Source organism: Solanum dulcamara, chromosome 8 (genome assembly GCF_947179165.1).
Source record: "Solanum dulcamara chromosome 8, daSolDulc1.2, whole genome shotgun sequence".
NCBI classification, from domain to species: domain Eukaryota; kingdom Viridiplantae; phylum Streptophyta; class Magnoliopsida; order Solanales; family Solanaceae; genus Solanum; species Solanum dulcamara.
Genome location: NC_077244.1, coordinates 78,819,984 through 78,836,138, shown reverse-complemented (window position 1 = coordinate 78,836,138; position 16,155 = coordinate 78,819,984). Strand labels below are relative to the sequence as shown.

The following is a 16,155-nucleotide window of genomic DNA, read 5'->3' as shown; positions in this document are numbered from 1 at the left end:
AAAACCCAAAAGTAAAAAGGGCCCATTAAAAATAGCCCACACAAAAAAACAGTAACGTCGACAAGGAAGAAGAGGTTTGCATTTTAGCTGTTAATGTTCTGTCGTTTGATTCGAAGCTTTCCCTGTAACAACTACTGTAAACACAATCGGTGGATGGCTCCACTAAAGAAATCCAAGAAGACTAAGAAAGATTCAAAGAAGCTGAAGAAAATCAAAAGCAAAAACAAGAAAAATAAATCCATCAACATTGTTCCTGTTGAGAACAAAGGAACTGAATGCGATTGGTGGGATAGTTTCTGGCACAAGAATTCACTAACCCCAGGTCCCTTTTACTTCTCTCTCCTCAAATTTCAATTCTTTTACTACATTTTAGCTTCAATTTTTCAAATTCAATTGTATTTGACTTCCAACACTGTTGAAGAATTAACTATAGCTGTGTAAGAATTTACTTAAGACTTCGATTGGGGTGTTGCTAAATGTAAAGATTGGAGCTATAAGTCTAATTTCTGCAAACCCCTTCTTTGTTATATTCGCAAAGCATTCAAGGGGATTCACATATAGAATATGTACTTAAAAGAATTGTTTTTAACCTATCTAAATAGTGTAATTTTCTAGCTAATTGACACCCCCTTCCGACATTGCCTGTAGTTGATGGGTTGTGTGAAAAATAGTCTGATGAATCATGTTGTTGACTCCAACTAGTTTGGATGAAGGCGTATTTGAATATTTACTGCATTAATCTCTTGCTTCTGTATGCATACTTGAAGTCAGGTCTATAAACTAGGAAGAAAAGAAGTTACTTAAGACTTGTGTTGGAAATGATCTCTCTTAAAAGTCTAATTTATTCTAAAACCAAAAGTAGAAAAATTTCAAGGCGTTGTAGATATTGTCGAAGTCAGAACTTCTACATTGCAAACATTTATAATTAGGATAACAATTAATCATTCTTAGGTTTGTAATGTCATTGTTGTCCACTTGTCCTTAGCAAAATGAAGGTTTTCCCGCTAGATTGACCCTAATTTCACCCCAGGTAAGCAAGTTTGAGAGGTGTCGATAGACTGGAGTTGTCTGCTAGGATATTTTATGTGACAACAGTCCTCAGACCCCGTCTTTTTTTGCATCTTTTTCCTATAAGGTCATTTTGGGAAAAAAAAAAATTCTTTTTTGGTCTCTATATTTCAGGGATTAGCTCACTCCTATACCTTATATCTTGCAGGTTCTGGTGTACCTAGTGATGAAGAGGAAGGTTTCAAGTATTTTTTCCGTGTTTCCAAGAAGACTTTTGATTACATATGTTCACTTGTAAGGGAGGACCTTATCTCAAGACCTCCTTCAGGTCTGATAAACATTGAGGGAAGGCTTCTTAGTGTTGAGAAGCAAGTTGCGATTGCATTGAGAAGATTGGCTTCGGGTGAATCCCAAGTTTCAGTTGGGGCATCATTTGGTGTTGGGCAGTCCACTGTGTCTCAGGTTACCTGGAGATTCATTGAGGCATTGGAAGAACGTGCAAAGCACCATCTTAAGTGGCCAGAACCTAGTAAGATGGAGATAATCAAGTCCGAGTTTGAACGATCATTTGGCTTGCCTAACTGTTGTGGAGCAATTGATGCAACTCACATCATAATGACCCTTCCTGCTATTCAAACCTCAGATGATTGGTGTGATCAGGAAAACAATTACAGCATGCTTTTGCAAGGTATCGTGGACAGCGAGATGCGTTTTTTAGATATTGTGACAGGATGGCCTGGGGGCATGACCACTTCCAGGCTGTTCAAGTGCTCTGGATTTTACAAACTCTGTGAAAGTGGTGATCGTTTAAATGGAAATGTCAAAGTTGTGTCTGAAGGAGCAGAAGTTAGAGAGTACATTCTAGGAGGATTTGGTTACCCTCTTCTTCCATGGCTTATTACACCTTATGAAGGTGATGAGCTCTCGGATCCCATGCTAGATTTCAATGCGGTGCATGAGACTGCAAGTTCAGTTGCAGTAAAAGCGTTCTCGCAATTGAAGGGAGGTTGGAGAATCCTTAATAAGGTTATGTGGAGACCTGATAAACAGAAGCTCCCTAGTATCATCCTCGTGTGTTGTTTACTTCATAATATTATCATTGATTGTGGAGACAAATTACATCCTGACGTTGCCGTATCTGGTCATCATGACCCAGGATATGAGGGACAGAGCTGCAAGCAGATCGAATCAGTGGGGAGATTAATGAGGGGCAGATTAACTAAACACTTACAGGTTACCAAAACAGAAGGGTCGATGTAGATGATCGTCTAACGCTGCATGTGAAAAATTGCAGTGATTTTCTTATCATGGGCATCTCTTTTCCAAGGAAATAGAGGGCCTTTTCAAAGACTTTTGTTTCAAACCATGCCGAAGATATAAATGGAGTTCAGGTACAAGATCTTTCTGAATGTAGAAAAGGGTGCTTCATAGTCCTTGAATATATGTGAAGGGCATACCATTCATACCTAACAGTTTCACATGTCATTTAGGTAAAATCTTTCTACATTATTCTAATCATCACTCTTTTTCTTTTTATTTGTTGTGATGTATAGCCTGTCCTAGATTATCTGCATTTAACTTGAGACTTGAATCTACTATCAAAAATAAATGAGTTAGGGTTTAGATGCTACTTCATGCTTCTTATGGAAAAGTTTAAGCGGCTAGGGGAAGTTATGTTGGCCTATCTTTATATTTTCTCTTCCCCAAAGTAGGTGTCTCTGTTAAATGCCTGATATTGAGTCATGGCATAACCATGAGACTAGTACATCGTACATGTAATTTCCTAGAACTCCCAATATGATAAAGAAATCAAATAAACAAGTCTCAAATATGGCTCCCAGAGAATGGATTAATACAAAACTAATTTATGTTTGCTAGTTGAAATAGTCATGGCGCACGTTAACTGGCTTAATGAGACCTCTTCACCAAAACAACTAGATAAGGAAGAAAGTTTAATGTGAATGACCCAATTCACATAGGATTTTATCACGTGATAACTTAAGTAATTGTAGCAAGTGAATGTACATTTTTTACCATGTGATAACCCAGTCAAGGCAGCTAGTTGCTAGCCTCCCCTTTGAGCCTCCTTTGTAGAAACACATTAGTGAAGTTCTTAAGCCTATGGTGCAGAACGAGCTACATTTTACAATATTATTTCTTAGTGAAGAGATCGGCTATTTGATCTTAGGAAAAATACTATGATGTGAAACCGAAAGTAATTCAGTGTAAACAGTATCATATGCTAGTCATAAATCTATAAAAATTCTTGCCCGGGCCAAAGATATTGAATACACATAAAACTGATCCTATTATGAAAAACTGAACATTTTCTACTTGTGAGAAAAATGAAAAGGAATGAAAATCTAAAGTTCCTCATATACAAGGGGGGAAAAGTACAGAACATTGCAGGTAAATAATCATTCTATAAATACGAGCAATTATTTTACAAAATGTGGGAGAGTACTGCAGCAAAATCGACTCCTTTAAGCCAAACTATGATATGCCGCATCTTAACAAATTAGATGCACATATGAACCACTAAAACAAACACTGTTCTATAATACTAATAATTACTTTGAAAGTCAAGCGTTGTTGCTCCATTTTTGAGATGAACCATCTTCTGAAGATTTTGGTTTGCAGGAGTGAAGCATGAAGTTGCATGCTTCCACTGCTTCCCCTACTGCTAGGAACATCCATTCTTGTCCTAATGTCTCTATAAATTTGGACTTGTTCAACTTCTTCATCACCTCTGCTCCTGGATTCGCCAAAACGAGCTGCAATTCCACAAAATCATACCATATGTTAGAGGTGTTTAACTTTTATACAGTGACGTGAAAATGAACTTTTGCACTGTCACGCTACTTAAAAAATAACTAGTAAATTATTTTTTTTAAGTTAGAGTGGTTAGATCCCCGCATTGGTTGGGAAATGGACTGGTGGTTTTTATATATGACTTTTGGGGTTGAGTTAGACTCAAATGTTATATCTCTACATGGTAAGAGAGTTAGTTTCATCCCTCTTTGGGCTATCGGGTTTGCGCTTCAGATTGCTTGGGGCGTAAGGGGTGTTAGAGTGGGTGTGGAGAATGGACAGATGGTTTGCTTATATGGACTTGCGGAATCTCCACTCATGAACTAGCTCTTGGAGTTGTATTAGACCCGAGTGTCATATCTTTACAGTTAACATAGTAAGAAATATGAAAATAAGAGGCCAACCTTGAGATCTCTTCTATCAAGATTTTTCTTGACCTCTTCAAACATGCTAATTCCGCTTGTATCAATGTTACCTACAGCTGCACATCAAAGAATTCTAGCTGTCAGTGTTGCTCAAATTCAGTTTGATCAACTGCATATGTATTTACTAGTTTTTCGAATTAATAGACACAACACAATTTAACTAACCTCCCATATCAAGTATAACATACTGCAAAGTAGTTTCTCCTGAAGATTTCAACTTGTCTTCCTCATCGTCAATCCACCTTGAGATCCTATAATAGGAAATTGAATTAACCCATAATTAATATTTGCATAAAGAGATTGTAGTTATTTGTAGACGAGTTTACCTTTTATATACTGGCTATGTAAAATAACTTTTAACACTATTAGTTTCAAGTACATGTAACTCAGTAACGTTGTTATGATGTCAGTGTATATAAGTTAAGTTAAATTCTTTGTCGATAATTACCTCTCTCTTAAATAGCTTGAGTTAGTGAAGTAAATAGAAGCTCCAATGTCAAGTATGAGAACGCCCGGAACGTTGTTTGTATTTGGATATTGCTCCACATTTCTGTAGATCATAGAATTGGGGATATTACCAAGTACTAAAGTCCTTGGCCTTGCTACAGAAAGTAATACCCTTAGCACTGATAAACCAACCTGCATTTGCATTAAACAACAATTAATATGTCTAAATAATGATTAATCTGGTTTTCCATATAAAATCAAGTACCCTAACAAAGTTAACCAATTCCACTTATTATGTGCACTTATCTTTTAAGTGATCTGATAGCATAAAACACATGTTGAATTTCAAATGCTTAACTTAATTTAATACATTAGGAAGGAGTACTTACAGCCATGACTAAGCCAATTTCAATGCTGCCAAAGACAACGCCAATGTATGCACTCATGCAAACCAAGAAGTCGAATTTGTCGACATGCCAGAGATGAATGGCAGCGTTATAGTCGATGAGTCCGAGCATGGCAGCGATAATAATGGACGACAACACGACGAGGGGAGTGAAGTGGAACAATGGAGTTAGCAGCAACAATGTCACCATCACAGCCAACGCCATGATGATGTTTGATACTGCTGTTTTGCATCCTGCGTTGAAGTTCACTGCAGATCGCGAGAATGGCCCTGCACGCGCGTTCATTTATCAGCAAGTTATTCCCACATATAAAAAGAGTTTAACTTCTATACGCTAATAGCGACGTTATGGTTGTAACATATCAACAGGAAAAACAATTACCTATTCACATATTAAGTCAAGGAATCGAAAAATGTGCCTTATTCTATATTCCTTCCTTTTTTTGGCTTGAACACGCTAATAGTGACGTTATGGTTGTAACATATCAACACGAAAAACAATTACCTATTCACATATTAAGTCAAGGAATCGAAAAATGTGCCTTATTCTATATTCCTTTCTTTTTTTTTGGCTTGAACTCGTGTGAAAGCTTCTTACACCTAGGAGGTTTCGTTTTTTTTTTCTTTCTTAATATCCTCCTTTGGATTAGTACTGGTCGAGTCAACCCCTCGTCTCTTTTACCTCCACCATCCTATGTTTTTGTTAAAAAGAACAAATCTTCTTATGTAATATATCCTCATTGTGTATCTCTTTTCCAATATTTTCGCCGATTAATTCCACTTTGTTTTTAGTAGAGCTGAAAAAACTAGGTTTGATCTAAGTTTTAGTGAAAAAAAATTATCTGGAATATCTATCGTTGGAAGGTAGCAAATATCAAATGAAATTGATCATGACGGAGTGGTAAGGTTGGAAATTTCGATCGGGTCATTTGATCATGATATGGTATGGGCCCAAGTGGTCCAGAAAGTGATAGTAGTCCAAATCAAAATCAACTTTCGGCCCATAAAGGATAATGACCAAAGTCAAAATATGATATTGATATGTAGAGCATACCAGTAGTGAGGTAGCAAGAGGTGCAGGAGCCAACAATGTTCATCATCCCAAAAGCAATCATCTCTTTGTTACCATCTATATGATAATTCTTAAACATTGCAAAACTTCTTCCTACTGCTATTCCTTCCTGCACACATACACACACAGGATTTTGAATTAACTTCTATATAGTTGCTTCTAAAAGTATTTTATTACTATAGAATCATTTTAATAGATAACTATAAATAGTTATACGTACATAAAATCAAAATCAGTAATATACAAATAACATTTACTTATATATAAAGGATAGCCATTGCCTTCCTAAAAAAAGAAAGTCCATTTCTTAAAAAAAGACAGTCTAATGCACTAATCTATTGTATACGAAAAACAATGCAAGTTGCAGATGGAAACAAATTAAGGGGCTTACAGCAAGAGCGATGACACCCGTGATTATGCCAGTTTTGATAGCCGTTGTCATATATTTCGATCCAAATGACAGATCCATTATTGATAGAGGATTTATCCCTTTCTTCAGCTCTCCAATCTGTAACACTTTTTTTAATTTACATAAGAATCCAATTATTCCACATAATGGATGACATACTATATACAATTTCTTTTGCACTAATATATGTGTATATAATTAGTTAAAGTTAAAACTCTTCGATCTCAACAATCTCACATTATACGATTGAAACCCGTGACTGACAAGACACAAATTAAAACTTCCCATTTGATCACCTAATTTGATGTCTTTTTTTGTCTTTGAGTGAGACAAATTTATTTGAGGACAAACGACTACAGCTATACATCAGAAGTGTCACGGCTAACCAATTACAAGTGTCTTGTTCATGTTTTACACATATATGAATTTTTACTTGTTACTACTATTACGCTAAGCATTAACTGGTAACCTAGCTAGTAAATATGATTGATAACTAAGATACTAGAACCATAACATGTTAAATTATGGTATTACTGATAGTGTATATAATTTAAATCGAATTAAAAGTCTTACCACAGCAACACCGTGTTTTTCAGCGTGCGTTATATAAACAAGAATAGTTCCCAATATAACGGACGTTAACGGCGCCATTGCCGATACCCAGAACAGCTTCGGTCTCTTCTGGCTCTGCATGCATCAATGCGTAAGTCTTACCACAGCAACACACTGCTATTTTTTTTATAACAAAAATATTAAATTAAACCTTTTTTATTTGACTAAATTAAGGACAGTTTTCCTTTAATTTGTTGGCTTCTTTTTTTTCGGAGTGGGAGTAGGTTAAGTGGAAGAGCAAATTAAAGTAAGAGTATAAATTACATTTTTTCGGAAGACGAGGAAATTTTATTTATTTATTTTTGCTTATTTTTCATCGGGTTTTTGATTCCGCATAGAAGCTTTGACTAATTCAGATTCAGGTCAGATAAGACTTATTCAAGGATATCGTTGCTTACTAAAAAAAATTTTATATCCAAAATTCGAAACCGAAAGCTTTAATCAAGAAAAGACCAATTCCGTCTACTACACCACGTCCTTTGGTGTAGTGGGGATTGGAAGTCTAAAATGTTTCGACTTTTAGTAGACTGCTTTTGACTTGTGGAAAGTGTTGAGATTCCAAAAGGTAATGAAAGTCAGTTTGTGTATGCTTACCAAAAATTTGGCGAGCATCAAGTAGAAAAGGAAACATAATCCCAGCACCGCACTTTCCCATCGCCACTGCAATTATTTATATAAAAATCATTTAACCATCACTATTAATTGTATATATTCAAAGAAAGTAGAGTAACAAACACTAATACTACTATATAACTAATCTAAAAACTTGTACTACTATTCAAGGATCACTTTAATTAAATCAACTCAAATCCAACTAGTAAACTATAAAGTTTGATTTGATAACGAAAAAATAAATTGAAAAAAAGTTAAAGAAAAGAGAAAGCAATTCATGTGTCTATTGAATTTTAACAAAATGGGACGAAAGAATCAACGTAACTGAAAGATATTTGCAAGGCATATATATTTTTCTAATTAATTTACTCTTTAAAAGTCAAAATCCTTTTTATGTTATGGTATTAATTACTCATGGATTCGACATAATCTAATAACTTTGATTCGTAGTCTATATTTATATTTAAAATTTATTTAATATATATAAATAATTTATTTAAAATTTTAGAAAATTTTCTTTTAAAAATTCATAAACTCAAAATTTTAGTGCATGTACCATAGATATGTGACATGAAAGAGAGAGGGACCTGGTGAGTTTGGGAAAAGACGGAACGTAAGACAGAGACAACATCAGTGGCATGAGTGAAATGTTCAAGACCAAGTATTCCTTTTAACTGCTGGAGTATCACCACTGTAGCTGCTCCTCCCATGAATCCCACTATTGTTGCATGCGATAAAAAATCCACTATAAATCCCAGCCTGAAAAGAAAATTCGTTAATTCCCATCAACTAATACACATGGATAACATTTTGCAACATTAGAAAGTAGATCGAGTTTAAGTTATGTACATTAATTGTATATATATATTTACACCATCAAAATAAATTACGTACTAATAATAACGAGTAGTTCTTAATACGTATATTATAACATGTTAAATGACACTAACCTGAAAAATCCGAGAGCTAATTCGAATAAACCAGTGAAGAATGTGGCAGTGAAAGCAAGATGAAGATAAAGAGTTGGATTTTCAGTGGGATTAACTTCGGCTCCCAACATAGAAGCCATGAGAAGAGATCCAACAGCAACTGTTCCTACTGCTAAATCTCTTGAACTTCCCATTAATGCGTACACTAATGGCGGAATAAAGCTCGAATCTGCACAACCAACCAAAATAAATAAAATTAAAAACATAAGTTGCTATAAAATTCATTGGGAAATCACACTTTATGTATAAGATCAATTATTATTTTTTACGTGTATATATATATATATATATATTCCCCCAATATTAAACTCTTTTGATGAAAATCTGGTTCTTTGCACTAGTTACTAAACGTCACAAAGAGGGTGTTTTGTATGACAGAAGTATAATTTTTCATATAATATTTTTTTTCTGTATAAAAAAAAGTTTAGTCGTATCAAACAAAATAATTATGATGACTTACATAAGCCAAGTATAGGTGGCAAGTTCCCTAGCTTAGCATAACTTATTCCTTGAGGAATAGCAAGGCTAGCTATAGTAATTCCAGCAATAAGATCTGATTTGAAGAAGCCAAAATTGTATCTTGAACCCCATTCGAAAATTGGGAAAAAATATTGAACCCCAAGTATGAATTTTTTAAAAGGTGTTTGGTTCTTGAATTGCTTAAGTGGATCATCTGGAAATAAAGTTTCCTTCAATGTATTTTTCAATGACTTAAAAAAAGGCTGTGCTGGAGGAATTTCAACTCTGTGTATGCCTATGCCCCCTCTGTTTTCTCCATTATTATTCATCATTGATGGGTACCCATAATTATCTGCGTTACCCATTTTATTTATTTATTTTGGTATTCAAGATAAATAATTCTGACACTGATGAAATTATATATCGAATGGATAAGGACTGAATTCTGCAAAGCTTTGAAAGAAGGAATTTTGGTTGGAGTGAATGAAAGGATATATGGGTTGCTTTATATAGAGAAGCAGTACTAAGGACTGTTTCACACTTTTTTCGAATGGGCTATAACCGGGACCAATTCTCTAATTTTTATTTTTATTTGTATTTCTATCTTGTTGGGAAAACGGTTAGTTAACTAACACACAAATTATATATGGAAAAAAAACATAAAGATTTAATAGGGTTTAGCTAAGTCTAATTTTTTCAGGCAGAAACAAAGAGAGTATTTTACTATAACGAGAAGAAGTGTACAATACTTTTGAATTTTCATCTACTGCTCCTATATAGAGATCCTAATTTGTCTCAAGTTCTCTCAATCCTACAAGAGTGATATTTTTTTTCTTTTTGAAATTTATTAAGACCAAGTTTTCTAAATGAATAGAACTTATATTGTGAATTTTCAAATATACAAGGGAAAAATTTTAATCTAATTAATAATATGAATTCATAATTTGTCTGGATAGTGTGTTTACACGGACAATAGATGTATGATATGTTGTTAAAGATTAATTTATAGGCAGAGTAAGAAGTCAATATTATTTAGAATTTGATATTTTAATTGTCAATTACTTTAGTTCATATCTAAATAGAATTTGTAATCAAGACAATATTAGAATAGATTTTCTATATTATTTTATTTTTATTTTTTATTTAATATTTAATATTGACATTTCAAATTTCTTTATGGAGGAGGCTTTCTTTAACATAATCTTTTCTATACCCTTTTCGATTTGCCGCTGATCAAACTATTTCTACTGCTTCTTTTTTTTTTTAATTTGTCTCTCTCCCTAACATCAGGAAGCAAAGTGCTGGTAGCTGACGTATTTACTTCATGATGTGGGCTTCAGCTTTTTGATCCAATTCGTTTTTGACACCTACATCATTGGGTTTACTTTTCTTTTTTTTCTTCTTTTGGTAGATATTTATCGTATATTTAACAAGACATGTTTATAAGTTAGGGAGGATCTTTTTGCATTATTAATCAGATCATACATTTAATTTAGACTACTAATTGAAAAGTTTTATTTAATGTTCCAGGACCCCATAGCATCATTCATTGCAGCACACTTAGTCAAGTAAGCATTTATGATATGTTAAATTGAGCCTGAAAGATGAATAAATAAATAAATAAATAAATAAATGGAGGTTGAATTGAATTAGAATAAAATACGATAAATAGTAAGTCACAGTCCAACGCATTAAATTCTTTACAAATTTTAATTTCTTTGTATGTTTCTCATAAATGGTTTAATTACCTAATACTTTTTTCTTTTTATTATAACATATCATTAACAACAACAAAGAAAAAATATTTTGATAAAAAAAAATAATAATTATGGGTTTATTAATTAGACTACCTATCAGTCAAACTTTTAAATGAACTAAATTTGATTAGTCAAAATGAATTGAGCTCGGAAAAAACTTTGAACAAGTAAGGCGAGTCAATGTCTCGTTATGCCAATTTTGTCACCTCCATGTTAGTAAGCTAGCTAGAATTACAGTTACTAGATCTACTCATTATGCATCAATATCAATTAATCATCTTTGAATTTTATCAATTAAGCCTAATCCTCATATTTTGCAGAAGTGCTACTAATTAATCACGACAATTCAAACTACCACTAAGCTATTTAAGTGAACCAAAGGCAAATTAAGGTGGGTAATCATACAAATATATCTAGTAACGACCAGTAGCAACTAGTAAAATGGAAGCACTTAATTGTTATTATTAAAGTTTGTAAACCACGCCTTTGTTGCACATGATATATATCGAGTTAATTAGTCTTTAGGGACGGAAAGAGAGAGGCCAACGTAGAAATCCAAATCAATTCAGAATTCTCTAACTAGCAAGCCACTTTTTATAGTTGTAATTGGGAGTTTAGTTTTATGGATGGTGACGCAATTTTTACTTTATTGAATAAAAGTAAAAATTAAATGATTATCAGTAAAATTAATGTGTTAGTTTTTCCATCGACCTGATTTGTACCATCACGTCGAAAAATATAAATGATTTTTACACTAAAAATAGGAGATATGAAATAAGTAGTATTATTTCGACAAGATTAAAAAATAATTGACTTGCTAACTTGATCACGGGATTAGTAGGAATAACAACGGGGTGGGACGAAGGCTTGTAAGGCTATGTGGGGCTATGTCGATGCGGAACAGGTTGAAATACTTCTTTAAAAAAATGATATGGTGTCGAATGGGTTATGGATCTATGCAGATTTAAATTAGAATTTTTTTTATTTGAATCACAAATGTTGATAGATAAATATGAAAATCATGTATAGTTACGAGCTATTTTATATATCAATTTCTAGCATAACATTATACTCAAAATAGGGATCAGAAAATGAGATTTTTCGTATGATAAGAATATCTGATAATGAAAAGAAATGAAGAATAGAATAAGTACTTTTTATTTTATTTTATTTTATTCAAAGTCATTCAATTAGATTCTTAAACTAATTAGGCATGATTTGACTAAATTTATGCTAGAAATTGGATTTAAACTTTATATTTTTGCATCACTAAAATTAGCGAACACATTATATATGGGGTGGGGTTAAAAATAAAAAAAAAAAACATTTATTCAAGGCGGAAGCATTTGAAGTCTACGAATTTATGCGATTCCCCGCCCCTCTTGCTATTCCTACAGATTAGACCTTTCTACTGATTGAGTAGTCAATCTTAGAATATTACAAATTTTATTTTTCATCTGAATAATAAGACGAATAATCTTACTGTGAACCACATGTACTTTTCTACTCACATTTTCATATAATTATTGGTGCAACTTGCCTTCATAATTAATTTGAATTTCGTTTGCTTAATTCAAGAGGTATCCGTGGCCTATATATATCGCCATTAAGTTGCGTGTTTGCTTTTTGCAACTAGAATAAAATTAAATAACATATGTAATCAAGGTGGCATTTGGATGTTTTGGATAATTAATAATTTCTTCAAAAATATTTGCATCTGGTCTGGACTATTTACAAACCACACTGGATTTACTAACCAAAACAATATATACGACAGAAAAATTCATTTAAAAAAAAAACGAAAAAGACAAATTAATTAATTCAGATAGGAAGCTGCAATCAAATTGCTCAAATTAAAAGAATAACAATAAAGAGCGTGGAGTTGTTGAGAATATAATTAAGTAAATAAAAGTGTGATTGTTTTAATAATTTAAATATAAAAATGGAATGATCATATACTCTTCAATATGATACTGAAATCGAATTTAATCATCACCTATTATCAAAAAAAAAAAATTACTGTCGATGAAAAAAGATAATCCCTTGAACAAAAATTTTAAACTAAGCATCAATCCCTAAAACAATTTTTTTAAAAAAAAATGGGCTAGCTAACATGACTCATGCTGCATGAATAATAACAATTTACAGGATATATAATTATACATAGATTTAATTCATCTCGTGATTCAGAAAAATAAAATACAAAAAGAAAACGAATCAAAGACTTTGACTTGGGGAATTCTATGGGAAATGACAAAATCCAACATATAATTTGGTTTGTCATTAATAATTGAAGTCGCTAATTCGACACTTTATTGGCAGCAGTGAACAGAATATTTTTAACCTTTTTTATGATTTCATGAATTAGATATATTTTTTGAATCTTAATCATTTAAATTTTAGATATATTTTTTCTATACACATCATTTACTTAAAAGATTCTAGTAAATGTAATTTTTATAATAACGATAAAAAAATCATCATTATTGTCAACCTTTGATGCACATGCAATTATCGACTCTAACCTTTTTTATGATTTTATGGGCTAGTTTTATCACTTCAACTTAAGACTTTGTTTATTTACTACATGAAAATTTGAATCTTAATCATTTAAATTTTAGAGTTTTAGATATATTTTTTCTATACACATCATTTACTTAAAAGATTCTAATAAATGTGATTTTTATAATAACAATAAAAAAATCATCATTGTTGTCAACCTTTGATGCACATGCAATTACCGACTCTAACCATTATTCTACCATCATAACCAACCACCATTATCATCCACTTCCATCACCAAGTTTTATCGCACAACTACAATCACCACCACTTGTGTAATATACCAGTCACCTCCACAACCACCTCCACTGAAAACTGACAACTGCCACTAATGACCACCGAACTCCAGATCGCGATACAATTACTGTTGTCAAGCACCTTCATCAATCACAATCATCACCAGTCACTACCTAAAAACTATTATTGAGGGCAAACACCAATGCCCATTGCTATTACACCAAAACTTTCAGAGCGCTCTTCGTTACGCAAATTATTTTAATTTATATTTATATGCTGAAAAAATAAATAATTTTAACTATCAAATGTCTGAATTAATAAATAAATTAATGATCCAAATACTCGTTTAATTTTAGACATTTTCATGTTAATAATTGCAAATGAGGCATAAATCTTTTCTTTGATCCCTTCATCTTTTCTCGACCTTAAAATCTATGTTCTATTAATATTCTCAAAGGTCACTTTTAAAAGAATAAAACCATCCACAAGTTGCAGAAATTAAACTTGTCTGCATTATGCACGAGTATATTAAGCCACCATGAATATATTTTACACGATAGACTAGCTAGCTTTACATATTTACTTTTAATTAAATGTTTATTTATTAGTAAAAGAAGAAAAAAGTTTCAAATGTGATCGACATCCCATTATCCGATTACTACTACAGTGCTACTTGATTACCCAATTCACATTAATTATACTTTAATTGTTTTTTACTTTTATTACTTCATTTCCACTTAAACTGCAGAGTGCGTTTTAATTAAAGGAGAAGATGAAGAATGACTGATTAAATTATTTATAAGTTATACTTTAAAATAATCGAAATGAATCAAGGATACATTTTAATTTCTTTTTTTTATTAGTAGAAACATTATCTTTCTTCTTTTGCAATATCCATACGATCTAGTACTCCTATATATTGTGTTTGTTTTTATTTTCTTTTGGTTGGGGGTGGGGGTTGAATAATATATTATCTGATGCCTACTGGATTAGGCAAGAGACTTTTGCTAGGATAAGTCAACGTATTTGTTGGGTTTAATTGATAGGTTGAATGAGAAATGGAGGAAAAAGAAGTGGAGGGAAAAATGAGTTGTTGCCTCTTGCTTTATGAAATAAGCATTTGTCCCACGTAGGTGGTGGAAAGAAAAAGTTTCCTACTTAAAAGTAGAAGCACTCCTTCATGTTGCTAAAGGGTCAAGGAGAGGGTCTCCCCTCGCGTCGTCGTCGTCGCTCGCTCGGCTCAGATTTGAATTTGGTCAAATGATTGATTGATAATCTTTTTGGATCAAATTTACTATAATTTTTTAATTAATTATTATTATTTAATTAATTAATTGAAAAATCTTGACCTGATTTTTTCTTTCCCGCCTTAAAGTTGCGACCTTTTCCCAACAGGCACCTTTTCTGAAAAGTTACAAACAGGCTATATATTTCTGTTGATCCTCAGAATTGTTCCTTACGAAAAATTCTGATAAACAATCTTCTTCTTCTTCTTTTCTGCACTTCCTAAAAACTCATGTGATATACTGCCTTCGAGTGGTTTGCAGTCACCATAATTTGCTGTACCGCTATTCTGGTAAGTAAATCATTCTATCCTGAGAGGAAAGATTCCAAAACCTCGGGTACATTGAGGGAAATAATTTCCTTAAGAACACATTGTGCATTCAGTGAGCTCAATTTTTGTTCTTACATAATTTTTCAGATACTGTTCTTATTTTCAGTTTCTGTCTTTTATTTTCAGAAATTATTGTTTCTATTTTAATATTTTACAATACAGCTTACTAATAGTATCTACTTTAATAACATGAATTATCGATGAATATATTCTACAGCTGAACAACAAAATTCATCGATAATATTATATTTAGCAATGAATTATTAAAATAAATTATTTTTAAAAAATTATTAGCTATGAGCTATTTATAATGTATTAGCTATGAAGTTCAAAATTAATTAATTTTAATTTTTAGTTTCTTATAGTTATATATTACTTGGACAAAGTTTTACTGTCGCTAATTTGCAACACAAAATCTTTAATCATTTTATCTAACCTTAAGAGCCATTTAGAGATCTATCAAAATTTTCTTTCACACATAGTGGAATATAATCATGTGATGCTAAAGTTTTTGAGTTTTTCAACGCCTATCTTGTCATGCAGTAAAAATCATTGTAGTTTTTATATGTCTGTCATTCATAATTAGAACATCATCAAAAAGTTTATATATAACATATGCTTTTATGTTACTCGGCAAGAAAACACAGTTTTCCTAAGTTAAAGGACGATTAAATCATTACTTATTTGACCATACGTAATAAATGAAATTTTATTTAAGAAGAAATATAATTATC

General features: G+C 32.2%; 2 protein-coding genes across 4 annotated transcripts; one reads left to right on the top strand and one right to left on the bottom strand.

Moving 5' to 3' along the window:
* The first annotated feature begins 13 nt into the window (after window positions 1-13).
* On the top strand, window positions 14-5,178 carry LOC129901630 (protein ANTAGONIST OF LIKE HETEROCHROMATIN PROTEIN 1). 3 transcript variants are annotated; one of them, XR_008769887.1, is made up of 3 exons: window positions 14-322; window positions 1,217-2,498; window positions 5,067-5,178. XR_008769887.1 is itself a non-coding variant. In XM_055976873.1 (2 exons), the coding sequence occupies exons 1-2, from the start codon at window positions 94-96 to the stop codon at window positions 2,266-2,268; spliced, it is 1,281 nt and encodes a 426-aa protein (XP_055832848.1). In that variant the 5' UTR covers window positions 14-93; the 3' UTR covers window positions 2,269-3,317. The 3 variants fall into 3 exon arrangements, 1 of the variants encoding a protein (XP_055832848.1); XR_008769888.1 differs by having other exon boundaries at window positions 1,217-2,399; window positions 5,067-5,153; XM_055976873.1 differs by lacking the exon at window positions 5,067-5,178 and having other exon boundaries at window positions 1,217-3,317.
* On the bottom strand, window positions 3,412-9,722 carry LOC129901628 (sulfate transporter 3.1-like). The gene is made up of 12 exons (XM_055976872.1): window positions 9,252-9,722; window positions 8,753-8,960; window positions 8,390-8,561; window positions 7,785-7,850; window positions 7,152-7,265; window positions 6,561-6,677; window positions 6,152-6,278; window positions 5,081-5,367; window positions 4,693-4,883; window positions 4,410-4,495; window positions 4,224-4,300; window positions 3,412-3,782 (listed from the first exon to the last, which is right to left on the bottom strand). The coding sequence occupies exons 1-12, from the start codon at window positions 9,613-9,615 to the stop codon at window positions 3,591-3,593; spliced, it is 2,001 nt and encodes a 666-aa protein (XP_055832847.1). The 5' UTR covers window positions 9,616-9,722; the 3' UTR covers window positions 3,412-3,590.
* Window positions 9,723-16,155: the final 6,433 nt, after the last annotated feature.